The sequence below is a fragment of the Macaca mulatta genome, chromosome 10 (assembly GCF_049350105.2).
Source record: "Macaca mulatta isolate MMU2019108-1 chromosome 10, T2T-MMU8v2.0, whole genome shotgun sequence".
Lineage (NCBI taxonomy): Eukaryota > Metazoa > Chordata > Mammalia > Primates > Cercopithecidae > Macaca > Macaca mulatta.
Genome location: NC_133415.1, coordinates 93,884,273 through 93,901,755, shown reverse-complemented (window position 1 = coordinate 93,901,755; position 17,483 = coordinate 93,884,273). Strand labels below are relative to the sequence as shown.

General features: G+C 46.0%; 1 protein-coding gene and 1 non-coding gene across 3 annotated transcripts in view; both read right to left on the bottom strand.

Moving 5' to 3' along the window:
• The window catches only part of TOP1 (DNA topoisomerase I), a 103,188-nt gene extending 96,191 nt beyond the window's left edge, over positions 1-6,997 (bottom strand). For both annotated transcript variants that reach the window (NM_001266512.2, XM_015148991.3), the window contains 2 exon segments: positions 6,365-6,389; positions 6,720-6,997. In NM_001266512.2, the coding sequence (NP_001253441.1) occupies positions 6,365-6,389; positions 6,720-6,752 (58 nt within the window). In that variant the 5' untranslated portion in view covers positions 6,753-6,997.
• Positions 6,998-11,762: 4,765 nt separating this feature from the next.
• On the bottom strand, positions 11,763-11,952 carry LOC114670713 (U2 spliceosomal RNA). Its single transcript, XR_003720406.1, has one exon. It is a non-coding gene; the product is annotated as a U2 spliceosomal RNA (small nuclear RNA).
• Positions 11,953-17,483: the final 5,531 nt, after the last annotated feature.

Genomic DNA, 17,483 nt, shown 5'->3' with positions numbered 1-17,483 from the left:
AATCAGTAATATACCTACAAAGCTTTATAAATTTGGGTATTCATACATATATGATAGCAAGATTAACATTTGGACTTCTATTAAGGGGCAAAAGGGTGTATTATTCTGGTGGAGGACTAACCTTCAACAAAGAACTTTTTTTCTGTAAACTCCAACAGCCAAGAAAAGTCCTAGGCATCTATCTTTGCTAGGGTGTGCTAAGAAAAACAATATAAAGAATAATGGGACCATGTGCTGACTGGGTCAGTTTCGTTCTTAAAATATAGGAAAACGTCAGAATACCCAGGGACCTGTGAAATTTTTTTCCCAACATCATCATTTACAACAACAAATACTGGAGATCTAAAGTCCCTAAAAATGCTGATTGCTTTAACATCTTTTGTTGGAGCTTACCTAGGTGTTTCTTAGGTATGCTAATGAACTGTGTTCTTTAGGCTCCTTGAATCCACAGAAACAAAAATGTGAATTTCAAAGGCTCAGAGGGGAATTAATGGCCTGGTAGAGCTGCCTCCCCACCCCAAATCTGATGGGAAGGGTAGAAGGAAAGATGGTAAATTAAAACATTTATTACACATTTCAGAAAAATTTAGCAGAGAGATAAGTGGGTGAAACTAGAAGCTTAAGACAACAAATGAAAAACGAATACCTACCAAAAGGAAATTAAGGGTCGGGCACAGTGGCTGAAGCCTGTGATCCCAGCATTTTGAGAGGCTGAGGCAGGCACGCTGCTTGGGCCCAGGGGTTCAAGACCAGCCTGGGCAACATGGCGAGAAAACTCGTCTCTACAAAAAGTGCAAAATTTAGCCCAGCATGGTAGCGTGCACCTGTAGCTCCAGCTACTTGGGAGGGTGAGGTGGGAGGATCGCTTGAGCCCAGGAGGCAGAAGTTGCAGGAAGCCGAGATCACACTACTACACTCCAGCCTGGGCAACAAACAGAAACCCTGTCTGCCCTCTACCCGGCTCAAAAAAAAGGAAAGAAGTTAAAATTAAAAGTTGCCTACCTCCCTTGGAATTTCTTTCTTCACTAAACGTTGAGACATAAATGACACAAAAACAGTTAATACAAACTTTGATACAGATAGCCAAAGTTGATATTACGATCTATATACTCCAGAGATATGCATGAGATACCGGTAATGTCACTTCTCTCCCAGTTTGAAAAATATCTAGGATCTTTCTTATACACACACAAAATGTTCAACAATATCTATTTACTACAAAATCATTTCAGCAAACTATCAGCCATTTCTTATAATACCACCAAAATACCATTAATATCTAATAGACATTCATCTACAAGCTTCCCCACAACCCTCAAACTTTGTCCACCCTTCCCAGGCCCTATGCTATCAACACAGCACATACTGCCCACATCTAGACACGCAGGTGGCAGGGAGGGTGGGGATTGGCAAAATGCTAATTATTTCAACCCTGGCCTCTATTTTAGATTTTCTACTGCAGCTATTGGTCTGTAGCCATGGGGATAGAAAGCTGCTGCTCAAACTTGAGATGTCTGAGACATGGAAATAGGGAGAAAAGACCTGTTCCAAATATTACTACTCAAAGTTTAAACACAATCTGAAAGCTTCCTTTAAACACGATACCCATTCGCCTCTTAAGGGCTAGTTTGGAAGTCTCTAAACTCTTTACCTTAAGAAATCCATGTGTCAACTGTTTGCCTAAATGCCCTTATTATCCAAAGTTAATGGTTTCAAAATAATTAAGGGACAGTCAGATAATCTAAACCACACAACACAGAAAATTCAACTGACTCTCACCTCCACATCCAATATATTTTACTATTCTTTCAAGAGTTCTGTTTTTTTTTTTTAAACCTCCAGGTCCAACGTCAAAATACTCATTTCAAACATTTCCACAGCTTCATTCAAACTAATTACATTTGAATTCATTTTCCCAAGTGAACCCAGTTTACTGGAGTTGGACGCAGTTTCCACGTGGGAAAGATGCAATCCCTCACAAAACACACTTCTGAGGAAACAACTTTGGATTTGAAGAGTATCAGTTTTACTTTGCACTAAAAAGATGGCAAAAGGCAAAAGTTGATAATGATGTGTCATGTAAATATGCATTCATGTCCAACTAACATGAAATAACATGGTTTTAGTATAATCTGAAATCTTCTAAAATGATATGCATTCAGAAAGCACAACAGAATCATTTTCCATACCACTAGCAGCAGGGGACAACTGTTATTATATAATTAATATACAACACAGTTGTATATTAAAAGGCAAACTTTTTTTGCACCTCCCCACCCCACACACGCACTGAAAACAAGCAAAACAAAAAAACTTCACAGCCCAATTTTGGAATATAGACTTTAAGATATGTTATTTAATAATCTGAACAAACTAATGAATGTCTTTCCAACTCTCTCAATTCCTCATCTTCATGCTGACAGCAAGGAGAAAAAGACTCAATTCCTTTTTTCTTTTTTTTTTTTTTGCTGCTATTGGTTAAAACGAGATTTGAGGACTGACCTTGGTTTCCTATTTTCCATTTTACTCTATCTACTGAACCAAAGAAAAGCAGGAGTTGGTGACTGTTACTGCTAGCTATATTATTTAGTTTGCACCTTTCAAGCCACAACATATTTATGATTCTTTTAGTGATGCCTGGATTTTCTTGTTTTTACCAGAAACATCCAATCCTAGCCTAAAATTTGTTTGTGAGATCTGATATGCTGGTAAACTAAAAAACACATGTTGACAAGCAACTTTGTTTTATGTCAAAGTGTAGTATAAAAATCCTAGCGGCTCACTAATTCTAAAAAGGTGCCTCAAGGAGTCCAGTTGCGACGTAAGGAAAGACAACCACCTTGGAGCATAACGCTTAAGTATTTCCTGATTGAGGATGCTGCAGATTTCATTTGGTGGTACCATCACTTTTCAGCTTTAAAAATGTAATGGCAATTTTCAGAAAGCCACATCATCAGCTACCTGAAATCCCCCCCACCACAATCAGCTATGCTACCGCCCATCCCAATCCATACCCAATAGCACAGAAGTACAACCGTCTATTAGCATCAGAAACAATTCATATTTAATTACCTTCATCCAATTTGATTCCATTAAGCCAACCAGAATCAGCGCAAGATGTCAAACCATGATCCCATATATCATTTCTTAGACTAAAGACTGATGGAGTCAAGTATTGAGATTCGCTAAGGGGGTCAATTGGGGGAGGACTCCCTATCTCCATTGCAGACAGGTAAAAACTTGAAGACATCTGAAACACCAGAAGAATCGCTAACACTTTAACCTGGTATTACCATTATCAATTCTACAGAGTGCTACGCAGCCTGTACAGTACTGTAATAATGACTCAGCCCCACTACAGTTTGTTCTACCAATACTTAGGAAGTCTTTTCACTTAGACCTAGATACGGTTTCTGCTCCAAATTCCTAACTCACTGTCAACGTTTTAAATATAAATAACAGAGTTTCCCAGCAGTTGAGTATGGGCCAGAATGTTCTAAATTACATACAAACAGCTACAATTTTAAATATTGTGAAGAATGAACTCCAAAAGGTGTGGGGGGTGGGGCGGGGGGAATCTTTTATATCTTAGGGGATGAGGGCAGGCAAAATGAGAGACGTTTGATTTTAATATATGAACTTGTACAGTTAATCTGTAAGATGGGTTAGGCCCTCTTAAAATCATGCTTAAGCAATATCCTCTTAATACAAAGTTCAATAATGACATATCTGGGCGTAAGTAAACGTTGATTTCTACTTTTTTAAAAGTGTCTTTCATAGTTACATAAATCAATCACTGGTTAACAATGTATTACTTGAGACAGCAAGCATAGTTACTAACACCACATCTTCCAGACAATATTCACAAAGAATAATTACACCAGTGTCAGACCTTTATGGTGGCAGGGAGACAGTCAAAGCGCTTTTTCTTTTGAAGAAGCATGTTTAGATAAAAAGCAAATGACAAATTATCAAATCCTTCCTTCCCTCTCTCCTTTTTCAGCTCTGTAAGAAAACAGAGATTTGCGGCTTTTTATTTTTTCATGCTAGTATCATACAGTATCACTTCAGCATAGTGGCTCAGCTCATGGGATTTAGAGTGGTCAACTCACGGCCCTTGGGCAAGCTAGTAAATACACTGAAGCCTGAGTTCCCTCATCTACAAAACAGAAATAATAGGACCTAACTCACGATGGTCCTTCCAAGGATTACATCTAATTAGATGACCCATGGAAAGAGCTGAGATTCACGCCTGGCAGTAAGTATTCAATAAATAATAGCTATTATTGCTATTAAATGTGAGCCAACACTTCTAAAAGTCAACATAGGCAGATTACTTCAGCCTCTATAAATATGTCAGTAAAGATCAATAACCTAACCAGCTTACAATCATTCACGTGACTTAGGTGAGAACCATGTAAGTTAACTTTCTCACAAGAAGAAAGGGCTAAACTTTGTTTCATTACTTACATTACCTACTCAGCCCAGCCTGACAGCCAAAAGAATACATTCTATATTAAGATCCCACCTTCCTCTAGCGAAGTCAAAAGGACTTCTTACAGCCTCACCTGCACATCCTTTCTTTGCCCCTGTATCCCAAAGAAACACGTCTATACTGTGGTTTTCTAAACTGCAGGCCTCACCTCCTCCCTCTTTTAAAATCGTGATAGGTTGGTTAAATGTACTTAAGAAACACTCCAACCCGACAATTCTCTGCGTCCAGTCTTCCACAACCCTCAGCTCAGAAGTCACCTCTGAGAAATTTCCCCATCTTCAGATAAAATTAAGTCCCCTATACTTCAAAGCATTTTGGGTACACATATGCCCCAGTAATTACCTTATAATTAACTAATAATGTCTCCCCCAATAGACTGAATTGAGAGCAAAGGAGTGTTGTGGTTACAGGATCAGCTCTACACTAAGCACAGTGGTTGGCACATAACTGGTGCTCAAGAAATGCCATACTTTAAACCAGATTCTCTCCTGCTGGATGCCCCACTTCAAACTCTGAACATAAGGTTGCTCTCAGTAGAGCAGGCTAACATGATGGACTGCTGATTACAACACTAGAAAACCTACTCATCAGCTTCTCCCATTGGAGAGGTTCCCGGAACCCAGACTCAATTGAGCAGGATTATGCACCATCAAAATCAGTGGGAATTCCCAGCACACTACAGAAGGTACCTTCTCCTTCAACAGGGTTGTTTGAAAGCCTGCAAGGATGAGTTTTTTATTGGAGGAATCTTCCCTGGGTAACTGAAGTGGAAATACACAAAGAATAAATGCCTTGATTTGACTGAAAATGGTTCAAAAACATAAAGAATTGGAAAAAACAAGCTAGTTCTTGATTCCTGAAAAACAGTGGCTCGTGAAAAAGAATGAACAGGAAGCAGGGGTGGGTGCTGGACACTCTTTGTTTCAATAAATAAAATCCTTTTTTCCTCCCTACAGCCCAAACGAAAAGGCCAACACACCAGGTCCACAAGAGATGCTCAACAATCTTTCCTTCCAACAAGTACAAACTAAACTGCGTTTCCAAAAAAACACTACATTGGGAACCTCAGCCACAATGAAAAGTTCCAGTCACTAACAGTTTAATTTTTTAAAAATCCAACATTTACATTGGGTGACCCACAGAGAACTTGCAAACTTTCTTTAGTGAGGTACTGCTACCTTTGCAAAGAACGTAACTTGGGAAAAAACAACCTGGAAACGTAAAGAACTCCACAAACGGTGACTTTAGTTTTAGAGCCATAATTCCTATCATAAACATCCTATTGAAAAAAAAAATTAACAGTTGCCTAAGGAAATCTTTCATTCTGGAAGCAAAAAAGGAAACAAACATGAAGCAGAAAGGGAATAACCCCCAAAATAAAGTTTAAAAAAATAATAATTCAGTCCCCCATCCTTCCCTCTCTGGTGAAGTATGTGATTTATATAGCTTTGCTCTGCAGAAATCTCGTTCTGGGCAGCTCAAGGAAGGAGCCGAGGGAGGGAGAGAAAGAGACACAGGCACAGAAAGGAGAGGAGAGAGAAAAAGAAAATGGCGCAGAGACTAAGTCCCGACCGTCGACAAGGCGACTTTCCCGGGAGGAATCCCGGCCCGGAAAGACCGCCCGAGGCCGGGTGGCGGACGACACCGGGTCTCCGTTGCCCCCTCTTGGGAGGGCCGGGATCTGGGGGAGCTGGGGTCCCCGGAAAGGGGGTCAAGAGGCGGCCCGATGGGAACAATGGGGCCGGTGAGCGAGGAGCCGGGACTTAGTCTCTGGGACGCCATGTCTGTCCTCTGCCCGGCACCGGCAGGGCGCGGGGGAGGCGGCCGGCGGCTGGGGGGCCCCGGGGTCGGGGCAGGGGGCACACTCACCATTCAATCGGAAATCCGCTTCGATCTGGAAAAAGAAAAGGAGAGAATATCAAACAACAGCCACTTTAACCCCTCTGGCGGCGAGCGCGCGCGGCTGGGGGTCTGGCCCACCCTGCGCCCCCAGGGAGGACGGGGTCCCGGGGGTAGCCACGGAGGGCAACCATCCCCCCTCGAACTGTAACTTCGCGGCCCTTGTTCGCGGCCTAGCGAGCCGATCTACTCCGGCGGGCGGCACCTCGCCGGGGGCCCCGGCCTGTCAAAGCGGCCGGGCCGGGGCTGGGGTAGGGGCCTGCGCCGGGGGTCGCGGGACGGCCAGGCTGGGGTCCAGGGCTGCCGGGGTCAGGCCAGGCCGTACCTGGGAATCGTTGTGGAGGTGGTCCCCACTCATGTCGGCCCGGAGCGACGAGCGCGGCGGCAGGCTAGGCGGCGTGGGGGAGACGCAGACGGCGAACCGGCCTGTGCGGGCGGACGGGGACCCCGGAGCCTCGAGGAGGCGCAGGTAAGCGGCGGTGACTGTGGGCCCGAGACTCCAGAAACGGCTGAGGCTGCTACCACGGCGGCGACGCTGCCTGACTGCCGGGCGGGCGGCGAGAACAGACCCCACCAGTTGTGTAACAGCCTAAGTTCGCATTTGGGCTCACTGCGCCTGCGCGGTCGCTTTTAAACAACACGTCGACGACGTCAGCGATCGCGGAAAGAGGCCGAGGGTTGCGGCCCGCCCCCTCACGGTTCGCCTGACGGACCCGGCTTCGCATCGCAAGCCCCGCCTCCGGACCGTGCGCGCGCCGCTGTGATTTGCATAAGGAGCCGACTCCTCCCACGGCGTCCCACCCCAAGCAGCCTCCCCTTCCTCTCCCGACGCCTTTTCTCGGAACCCCGACCCCTCTGCTAGGCAGTGCGCAGGCGCCACCCGGGCACCGCCTCCGGGCCAGGGCTGGCCGCGCAGCCACGTGGTGGGCCTTTAAAGGCCGCGGCGGGACCCAGGCGATCTTGGGCGAGCTGGTGTCCCGCGTTCCCATCTATTTGGAGCAGCGAGTACCTTGGCAGCCGGGACCCCAGAGGTCTCCCCGGCGCCTCCTTTCTTGCTAAGCCGGCCCTGAGGCTGCCTGGTGGGAGGAGTCCCCTCCCCAGCCTTTGTCCAAGCCCTCCAACTTCTGGAGTATTTCACGCCCACTTGTTAAAAATTATTTTAATTTTTCAACCAACCAAGGGTCCGGTTTAGCCCCAGTTTTCCGCCGAGTACATGTAGCCCTGGGTCACCAAGGGTCTGATTTCTTTGGTTCATTCTACAAATACTTACTAAGCATCCGCTATGAGCCCAGGAATTGTGCTGAGGGGAGGAGGAATGCAAGAGACCAAAGGGAACTGAACCTGTCTCTATCCGCGGCTGTATCCCTAGCATGCTGGGAGGACGGAGCAAATGGGGAATAGAGCTACCTTTTATAGAGCATCTATTCTGTGACCAGCTCTGAATTCTGAACAATAGCTCTGTGAGGTCGCCTGTTTTACAAAAGGCAAACTGTCTTAAAGACAAGGCACCAACAACCACCTACCTTGCATCTATACCTTGCATCTATAGTTGGATGCCTCTCAAGCTTCTCTGGGGATGAACTCAACTCTACTTAGCTAGAAAAAGCCCCATCCTGACACCTTCCTTTCCCTCATTTCCCACCAGTCCCGCTGATTACTTCTCTTCACTCCATCTACTTCTCTCTGCCGCCCATAAGCCTTTGAAGTCCGCGTTCTCTTGCTTGGATTAATACAATACGCTGGCCGGGGGTGGTGTCTCACACTTGTAATCTTAGCACTTTGGGAGGCTGAGGCTGGCAGATCACTTGAACCCAGGAGTTCAAGACCAGCCTGGACAACATGGCAAAACCCCGACTCTACAAAAAAAAAAAAAACACAAAAACTGGCAGGGCGTGGTGGCATGTGCCTGTAGTCCTGGCTACTCGGGAGGCTAAGGTGGGAGGATCACCTGAGCCAGAGGAGGTCGAGGCTGCACTGCACTCCAGCCTGGGCAACAGAGTAAGACGCAGTCTAAAAACAAAAACAAAACAAAACACAAAAAAGCACTGCACTCCAAAACACTACACTCTAACGGATTGCTGCTTCCATTCTTGGCCCTCTCCTAAACTGCATTCCAACAATTACCAAAGTGATCTTTTCAACATGCTAATCGAACCATTACTCCTTTGTGGATATTGCCGCATCTATTACCACTTTCACTATTATTTTTAATATTTTAATTGATCTCCTTTTTATTTACCTTCATCCTGTTATCTGTGAAATAGTATCTATGAAATCATTTGGAAGTGAATATGAAAAATGTTCATCCAGTGGACCATCAGTATCTTTATCACATCTAATGGTAAACATTAGATGTGTTTACCACACCTTGTGAATGCTTCAAGATCAACCTAAATATCACTTTTTCAAAGTGACTTCCAGGCACACTACTGACCCTGCTTCCACTGGCTGACCAAGGGTGCCTTATAGGCCAGGCATGGTGGCTAACGCCTGTAACCACAGCACTTTGGGAGGTCAACGTAGGTGGATCACTGGAGGTCAGGAGTTCAACAACAGCTTGGCCAACATGGTGAAATCCTGTCTCTACTAAAAATACAAATATTAGCAGAATGTAGTGGTGCACACCAGCTATTTGGGAGGCTGAGGCAGGAGAATTGCTTGAACCCGGGAGGCAGAGGTTGCAGTGAGCCGAGACCGCACCACTGTACTCCAGCCTGGGCTACAGAGGGAGTGAATCTCAAAAAATAAATAACAAAAATAAAACAAAGGGTGCCTTGTAGTATCTATCTCCTTTGTAACACTTATGACACTTGTTATTAAGTTACAAATGGAGTAATTGGTTTCCTGTCTATTTCCCCTATAGAAAGCAAGGTCTGTGAGGGGGTCGGGGGGAATCTTGTCCATCTTGCCTACCACTGAATTCCCAGCACCTAGCAACAGACCCTCCTACAGAAGAGGTGCTCAAGAAATGGGCAAATCAAAGCAGGTTACCCTGCTTTGGTTAGGAGCACACATTTGGAAGTCAAATCAACTTAGGTTTGAATTCTGCTCTGCTGTTTGTTACCTGTGTGATCTCAGGCAAGTTGTCTAACTTCTCTGAGTCCCAGTTTCCTCGTCCATTCTGTGGTGATCATTGTGGGTCTTTAATAGACTATCAAAAAATAATTGTTTGAGGGCAGGCACCTAGTAAGTGCTGAGTCTTGGATTCATCCTCAGGTTGGCCTGACTCCAAAGCTATACTCTTTCTCTGAAGCAAGCTGCCAGAGCCAGTTTTGCCTTGCTCTTGGTGTCTCTTCTCATACTCTTCCCATCTCAGGATCAATCCCTGGCCAGAAGATGAGGCATCTGCTTGCTGCAGTGAGTCCAAGATAATTTGAGGACTGCCTTCAGGAAAAATGGTACATCCACACTACTCCACTCTCCCAACCCCCATTTCTCAGGGAGAATCTGCATTTGCTTTTTTTTTTTTTTTTTTGAGACAGAGTCTCACTCTGTCACCCAGGCCGGAGTGCAGTGGCGCCATCTCGGCTCACTGCAACCTCCGCTTCTTGGGTTCAAGCGATTATCCTGTCTTAGCCTCCCAGGTAGCTGGGATTACAGCCATGTGCCACCACACCCAGCTAATTTTTGCAATTTTAGTAGAGACCGGGTTTCACTATGTTGGTCAGGCCGATCTCGAACTCCTGACCTCATAATCTGCCAACCTTGGCCTCTCAAAGTGCTGGGATTACAGGCATGAGCCACCGTACCCAGCCTGCATTTGCTTTCCAGGTCCCTCCAAAAAAGACTAGGTAGGCATGAAAACAGCATAGACTTCACAATGGCAGACCGAGGACGTCCCTGTGCACAGACATGGAAATATCCAGGCGGTCTTGTCACAGGCTGAACTCTGCCAGCATGTGTGCCTGGCAGTGCTCAGAGGTTGACTGACTTACTCTGTCTTACAGAGGCCACTCCTGACTCCTAACACTTCAAACCCATGTCCCCACCATATGGTAATTGAGGAGATTATTGATAGTGCATGGACAAGCATTTTAATTCTAATAGATATGTATTCCAATATGTATAAGAAAAAATGACCATTGTTTTACGGATATAACTGGGATGAGGCTTTTTAAAAAAATGATTGATTTACATAAAAACATATAGGAATAGTGCACAGAGGAGACATATAAGACAAATTCCAGGAAGGTTATAGGCAAACAAATGAGGTTTGGGAAACACTGCTTTAAATCAAGACTGTTCACTCATGGACCATCCCAACCCTTATAAAAATAACTAGCAGGTGAAAACTGGTAGTGTAGGTCTGTCTCCAAAGTATGCATTGGGAACAGTGGACGGTTTATAGATAATCCACTAAAAGAAGAGGTCCACATACAAATACATACATTATTATATTTACAGTTAAACAGGTTTTTTCCCCAGGCGCCTTCTCAGGGTCTTCCATATGCAAATACTTATGTGACTCTTGAAAAGAGGGACTAGGCCGGGCGCGGTGGCTCAAGCCTGTAATCCCAGCACTTTGGGAGGCCGAGACGGGCGGATCACAAGGTCAGGAGATCGAGACCATCCTGGCTGACACGGTGAAACCCCGTCTCTACTAAAAAATACAAAAAACTAGCCGGGCGAGGTGGCGGGCGCCTGTAATCCCAGCTACTCGGGAGGCTGAGGCAGGAGAATGGCGTGAACCCGGGAGGCGGAGCTTGCAGTGAGCTGAGATCCGGCCACTGCACTCCAGCCTGGGCAGCAGAGCGAGACTCCGTCTCAAAAAAAAAAAAAAAAAAAGAAAGAAAGAAAAAAAAAAAGAAAAGAAAAGAGGGACCTGGAGTGCAGCATCTCCAAAATGTAGGTAAACCCAGCCAGGAGCGGTGGCTCACACCTGTAGTGCCAGCACTTTGGGAGGCCGGGGGGAGGGCGGGGGGGGGTGGGTCACCTGAGGTCAGGAGTTCGAGACCAACCTGGCCAACATGGTGAAAACCCATCTCTACTAAAATTACAAAAATTAGACCAGGTGCAGTGGCTCACGCCTGTAATCTTAGCACTTTGGGAGGCCAAGGCAGGTAGATCATCTGAGGTCAGGAGTTCGAGACCAGCCTGGCCAACATGGTGAAGCCCTGTCTCTACTAAAAATACAAAAATTAGCTGGGCATGGTGGCACACACCTATAATCCCAGCTACTTGGGAGGCTGAGGAAGGAGAATTGCTTGAATCCCAGACGCAGAGGTTACAGTGAGCCGAGATGGTGCCACTACACTCCGGCCTGGGTGACAGAAGGAGACTCCATCTCAGAAAAAAAAAAATGTAGATAAATCCAAAAACACTTTTTTCCGGACTACTTCTTGAGACTTGGACTTTTTGGGGGTGGTAGAGAGGGTGCACCATTCCTGGAGGTACTGCAATCCAGGTCAATGTGTAGAGTGGACAGACCAAGCTCCTATTCCATCTCCTTGCTCCAAAAATCTATTTATTATATTATCCTCAGATAGAAAATGTATCAGATATTAAACTGGTAAGAACAGATGCTGCACATGATCTTAGCCAGAAGGCCAAGAAGCAATAAGACTTGAACTTTTTGAAATGACTGAACCTCGAGACTCTTGATCTAGGTGGTCACCCAAGATTTAATTCTTATTCATTTGATTCTGACTCTCTTAGGTTAGTTATCAACCTGGCCCAACTCTTGTCTCCCAGAACGGAACACCTCTAGGGTTGTCTAAGCAACTCCTGCTTTTCAGGAACCCATCCATCTGCACAGTTTCCCCGGACTGCAAGATTATGGAGGAACAAGATACACAAATACACAGATGTGCTGCTACAGTTACTTGGACCAGGATGGGCACTCGATCCAAGCTGAGCCACTCAGGTTAACTTCCTTAAGGCTCTAGAATTCAGAAGAGGAGAATGGTTCCATCTATCTTCTTGTGGATAGATCTGTAGTATGTAGATTAGGGAGCTGCTCCTGGCCCTACTTGCTGTCAGAAGGGCCAGAGAAACCTGGAGATGGGGGAGGAAATAGGAGGAAGTGGGTGGAGGAAGAGATAAGAGATAGAAGTCCCTGCCGGGGCTTTGGCTCACACCTGTAATCCTAACACTTTGGGAGCCTGAGGCAGCTGGATCATTTGAGCCTAGGAGTTTGAGGCCAGCCTGCGTAACATAACAAAATCCTGTCTCTACGAACAGAAATTAGCTGGGCATAGTGGTGTGTGCTTGTAATCTCAGCTACTAGGGAGGCTGAGGTGAGGATCACCTGAGAGGCTGAGGCAGCAGTGAGCCAAGATGGCGCCACTGCACTCCAGCCTGGGTGACAGAGTGTCACCTTGTCTCAAAAAAGAGAGAGAGAGAACCCTGATGAATGAAGTTCAGTACCCTGGTTCCTACTTTCTCCTGAAGCCTGGTTGCATGGTTCCTGTTCTAGCACCTTTAAATTGATTCCCCCTTTTGCTTAATTGCACTCTGATGGGTTGGTCCTAATCTCCACCTGATTCCTGGGCACTCACAAGGCCTCTGTTATCCTTTTGGCATCCCCTCTGGGGCTGGCATGCTGTGGAACAGGATGCCCCTCCTGACATTTTAACCCTTGGATGCTGGCACATTCTTGACTTTGCCAATTCTTTGACAACCATGTCTTCTAGCACCTCTCCCCGCCAATGCCTAAGAATCTGTTGCCCTTTCAAGATTCCGATTCCCTTGGAAAAGAACCTGCTGGGTGCTCAAGAAAGGAGATTCAGGCTGGCGATCTCAGGAACAACCAGAAGAGCCCTTTGCCTCCTAGAATGAAACAGCTCAGCAACAGTTGAGATGTGTGGAATAAAAAGGTCAGAATCAGGCCGGGCGCGGTGGCTCACGCCTGTAATCCCAGCACTTTGGGAGGCCAAGGCAGGCGGATCACCTGAGGTTGGGAGTTCGAGACCAGCCTGGTCAACATGGAGAAACCCCCTCTCTACTAAAAACACAAAATTAGCCAGGCGTGGTGCTGCATGCCTGTAATCCAAGCTTCTAGGGAGGCTGAGGCAGGAGAATCGCTTGAACCTGGGAGGTGGAGGTTGCGGTGAGCCGAGATTGCACCATTGTACTCCAGCCTGGGCAACGAAAGGGAAACTCCCTCTCAAAAAAAAAAAAAAAAAAAAAACGGTTAGAATCAATAAGAAAGCTGGCAACTCTTGAATTGTGAAATGAGAGGCAGTCAAGCAACAAAGATGTAGGATCCTGGCCATGTGGCTTGGGGCAAGAAAAGTAGTCCACTTGTATCTCCATTGTTTTCCTGCCAGAAGACATCCTTTCTGTGATGAGGACATTTATTCATTCAACCAGCATTCCCTGAGGAATGAAGGCAAATAGGTACTATTTACCTATTTGAGGCTGGTAGGTCCTATACTAAGCCCTAGAGATATAGCTATTTATAAGATCTAATCATCATGTTGGAGGAGTGCCTAGTCTGATAATGAGACAGACGTATTCCCCAACTGTAATGCTAAGGTATAAGGAATGATAGGGAAGAGGGGGCCAGCTACCAGTTGCTATGGGAACTCTTGAGTAAAGGAGCACATCCAACTCACCAGTGGTGGTGGGGGCAATATTAGGAAAGGTTTCTAGTTGGACGCTATTCTTGAAAGATGAGGGGGTGCTAGCCCGTGGAAGAGAAGAAAAGATATTGCAAGAAGAGAGGCAATATATGCACAGTCATAGCTTTGGTCAGGATGGAGCAGAGGGTAAAAGTGAAGATACACAGAATGTAGACTGGGCAGGTGGGAGAGGCCCTCCTAGTGCCAGTGGAGATACTGCAAGGTGAACTATGACAGGGTTTTAAACAGGTACGAGAACAATCACAGGCAGCAGAAGGGGAAAAGTTTGGTGGAATTGACACTGGAAATAAGCAGATTAGCTAGGAGGTCCAGGGAGAGCATTGTGTTTCAGAAGCAACCTTAACCATGGAAGATCATTTGCAATACCTGAAGATGCAAACTGTGACGGGGACAGAAAGATTTGGCCTGTGTCAAGGGTATAGCCCAAATAGAAGTTGTGAAGCAGCTCTCTCTGAATCCCCCTATCTCAATGTGTGCTCCTGGGATGACCTGTGGCTGCCTGAGTCCAGCTGCTTCCAACTAGAGAACCAGCAGGCAGTGGGAGGCATAGAGGCAGAGATCAGGCTCCAGGAAACACTGGAAGATTCTAAGAGTGGGAGAAGCTCCTAGATGCCTCAGCATTACTTCCAAGAAAATGGAACAGAAGTAGCTGCCTCACTCAGTAACCAGTAGGTGATCCTTTAGCCAAAGTTGGGTTTTGAAAAGGCCTACTTCCCCGTCCTCCCTCCCCACAAGCCCTCCAAGTCCTCAATCCCCTCCCCTCCACCTCCCCAGAGCCTAGTTCACTCGAGCATCTTCTCTCCCTCCTGCATGGCAACTTCTCCTTCTCCCAGTTTTCCTCCTTGACCCTGTCAAAATTCATGTCTCACATTAATTGGTTGCTTACCACATCTCTGCCCTGTGCTGAGTGCTTCACATACATTTTCATTTAATCATTGCAATAACCATATGAAACAGGGGCTACTTGTTCCTTCATTTTACAGACAAGGAAACTGAGGCTTAGGAAAGTTAAGTAAGTTAACTTGCCCAAAGTTACACAGCTATTGAATGGTGGGGCTATGATTTGAACTCAAGCAGTGTGTATATGGAGCCCAGTCTTAGAACCCCTAACCTGCTTCCCAAGTTGTCCTTAGGTCACTGTTGCCCTCACCTATGTTTGAAACATTCGGAAAGGACAATCTACACGTGCTGCCTTTTCTGCTTTACTTTTCATTCCTTAAACACTGTCAGTCTGGCTTCCATTCTAATCAGGGACTTCCTAGTTTCCAAATAGAGTAGCCTATTCTTCTCCACTTTCCTGCAGCCCTCAATGACAAGGATGAGCACATTCTTTGAGGTCCTTTGCATTTGGATCCAATGACCATTAATTCTCCTGGCTTTTTTCCTACCTCTCCAAATACCATTTATTTCTCCCTCTCTTCTTTCAGCACAATTTAAGGGATCCCCAAGATTATATCATCAACCTTGTCTTCTCTCTATATGCCCCCCTCTTGGTAGCCTTTTTTTTTTTTTTTTTTTTTTGAGATGGAGTCTCACTCTGTCGCCCAGGCTGGAGTGCAGTGGTATGATCTCAGCTCATTGCAACCTCACCTCCCAGGTTCAAGCAATTCTCCTGCCTCAGCCTCCCAAGTAGCTGGGATTACAGGTGCCCACCACCACACCTGGATAATTTTTGTATTTTTAGTAGAGATGAGATTTTACCATGTTAGCCATTCTGGTCTTGAACTCGTGACCTCAAATGATCCTCCCACCTTGGCTTCCCAAAGGGCTGGGATTACAGGCATGAGCCACCGCACCCAGCCAGGTAGCTTCTTAAATGAATGTCTCTAGCCTTGACTTCTTTTTAGAGCCGTAGAAATATTTACCCATAAGCCTATTGCATGTGTCCCCTTGATGACCCCCACAGCCCTTTGGTCCTGGATTCAGCTCTTCTCCTGAAACTGCCCTTCCCTTCTATGGTCCCCGCTTAGCAAATAGCTCTATTCCTCCTGGTCACTCTGGCTCAAAACCTTGAAGCCTCTTGAGTTAACCCTTGATCCTGTCCTCCACATGCCATTGGTGGCTACTACCTGTATGGAATCTGCCCAAGACCTTCTTTTGTAATTGTCCCTCCTTTGCCAGGTTCTCATTGCATCCTGACCCTTCTTTGGCTTCCCTGCATCACTCACACACACACACACAGACACACACACACACACACACACATCAACTATGAGCTATGAGCCAGGTACTATGCTAGTACTAGGAATTCAGTCGTGAACTAGAAAGACAAAAGGCCCCTGCTCTCAAGAAGCTCAGGTCTGGTGGGTGAGACAGAGGAGGGAACAAGTAATTGTCACTTACTGTGATGAGTGCCTTGAGGATAAAGTACAGTGTGTTTGCAGTAGGAACCCTTTAGAAGAACTGCCATCCAGAATTACAGAGTTAGGCACGGATTTCCAGTGGAAATGGCATTTAAATTTAGGTCTCGAAATGGAAACAGAAGTCAGCCAGGTAAATGTTGGGGAGAATAAAGAAGGCGTGTGAGGGAGACAAGCACTCAAGGCCAAGAGAACAGACGGGCAAAAATTTGGAAACTGGAAAGCGCAGGGCTTATGTGGTGAATGCCTGGTAATTCAGTATGGCCAAGGGGTAGAGGGTGAAGAGGAATGTTGAAATATGAGGCTGGAGGGGTAAGCAAGACCCAATTCATGGAGGGTCTCTAAGGCATTTGCAGTTTATCTTCGTAGCACTGGGGAGTCACTGTGAGCTGCTATGAGTGATGGGGGAACATAATCAATATGTGTTTTAGAAAATATTACCTACAGGCTGGGTGTGGTGGCTCATGCCTGTAATCCTAGCACCTTGGGAGGCCAAAGTGGGCAGACTGCCTGAGCTCAGGAGTTTGAGACCAGCCTGGGCAACATGGCGAAATCCCATCTCTACTAAAAAAATACACACACACACACACACACACACACACACACACACACACTAGCTGGATGTGGTGGCACATACCTATAATCCCAGCTACTGGGGAGGAAGGCACAGGAATTGCTTAAACCTGGGAGGCAGAGGTTGCAGTGAGCTGATATTGCGCCACTGCACTCCAGCTTGGGTGACAGAGCAAGACTCTGCTAAAAAAAAAAAAAAAAAAAAAAAAAGAAAGCAAATGGATTTAAAGTATTCAAGACTTGAGGCTTGGCTAGGCATGGTGGCTCACACCTGTAATCTCAATGCTTTGGGAGACCAAGGCGGAAGGATTGCTTGAGCCCAGGAGTTCAAGACCAGCCTAGGCAAGATAGCAAGACCTCATCTCTCCCCCTAAAAATGTTTTTCAAATTAGTCAGGCATGGTGGTATGCACCTGTAGTCCTAGCTAGGCAGGAGACTGAAGTGCAGGGATTACTTGAGCCCAGGAGTTTGAGGCTATAGTGAGCTGTAATCATGCCACTTGGCACTCTACAGAGTGACAGAGTGAGATGGTGTCTGTAAAACAGAACAAAACACCACACAGAGCTTGTTAGA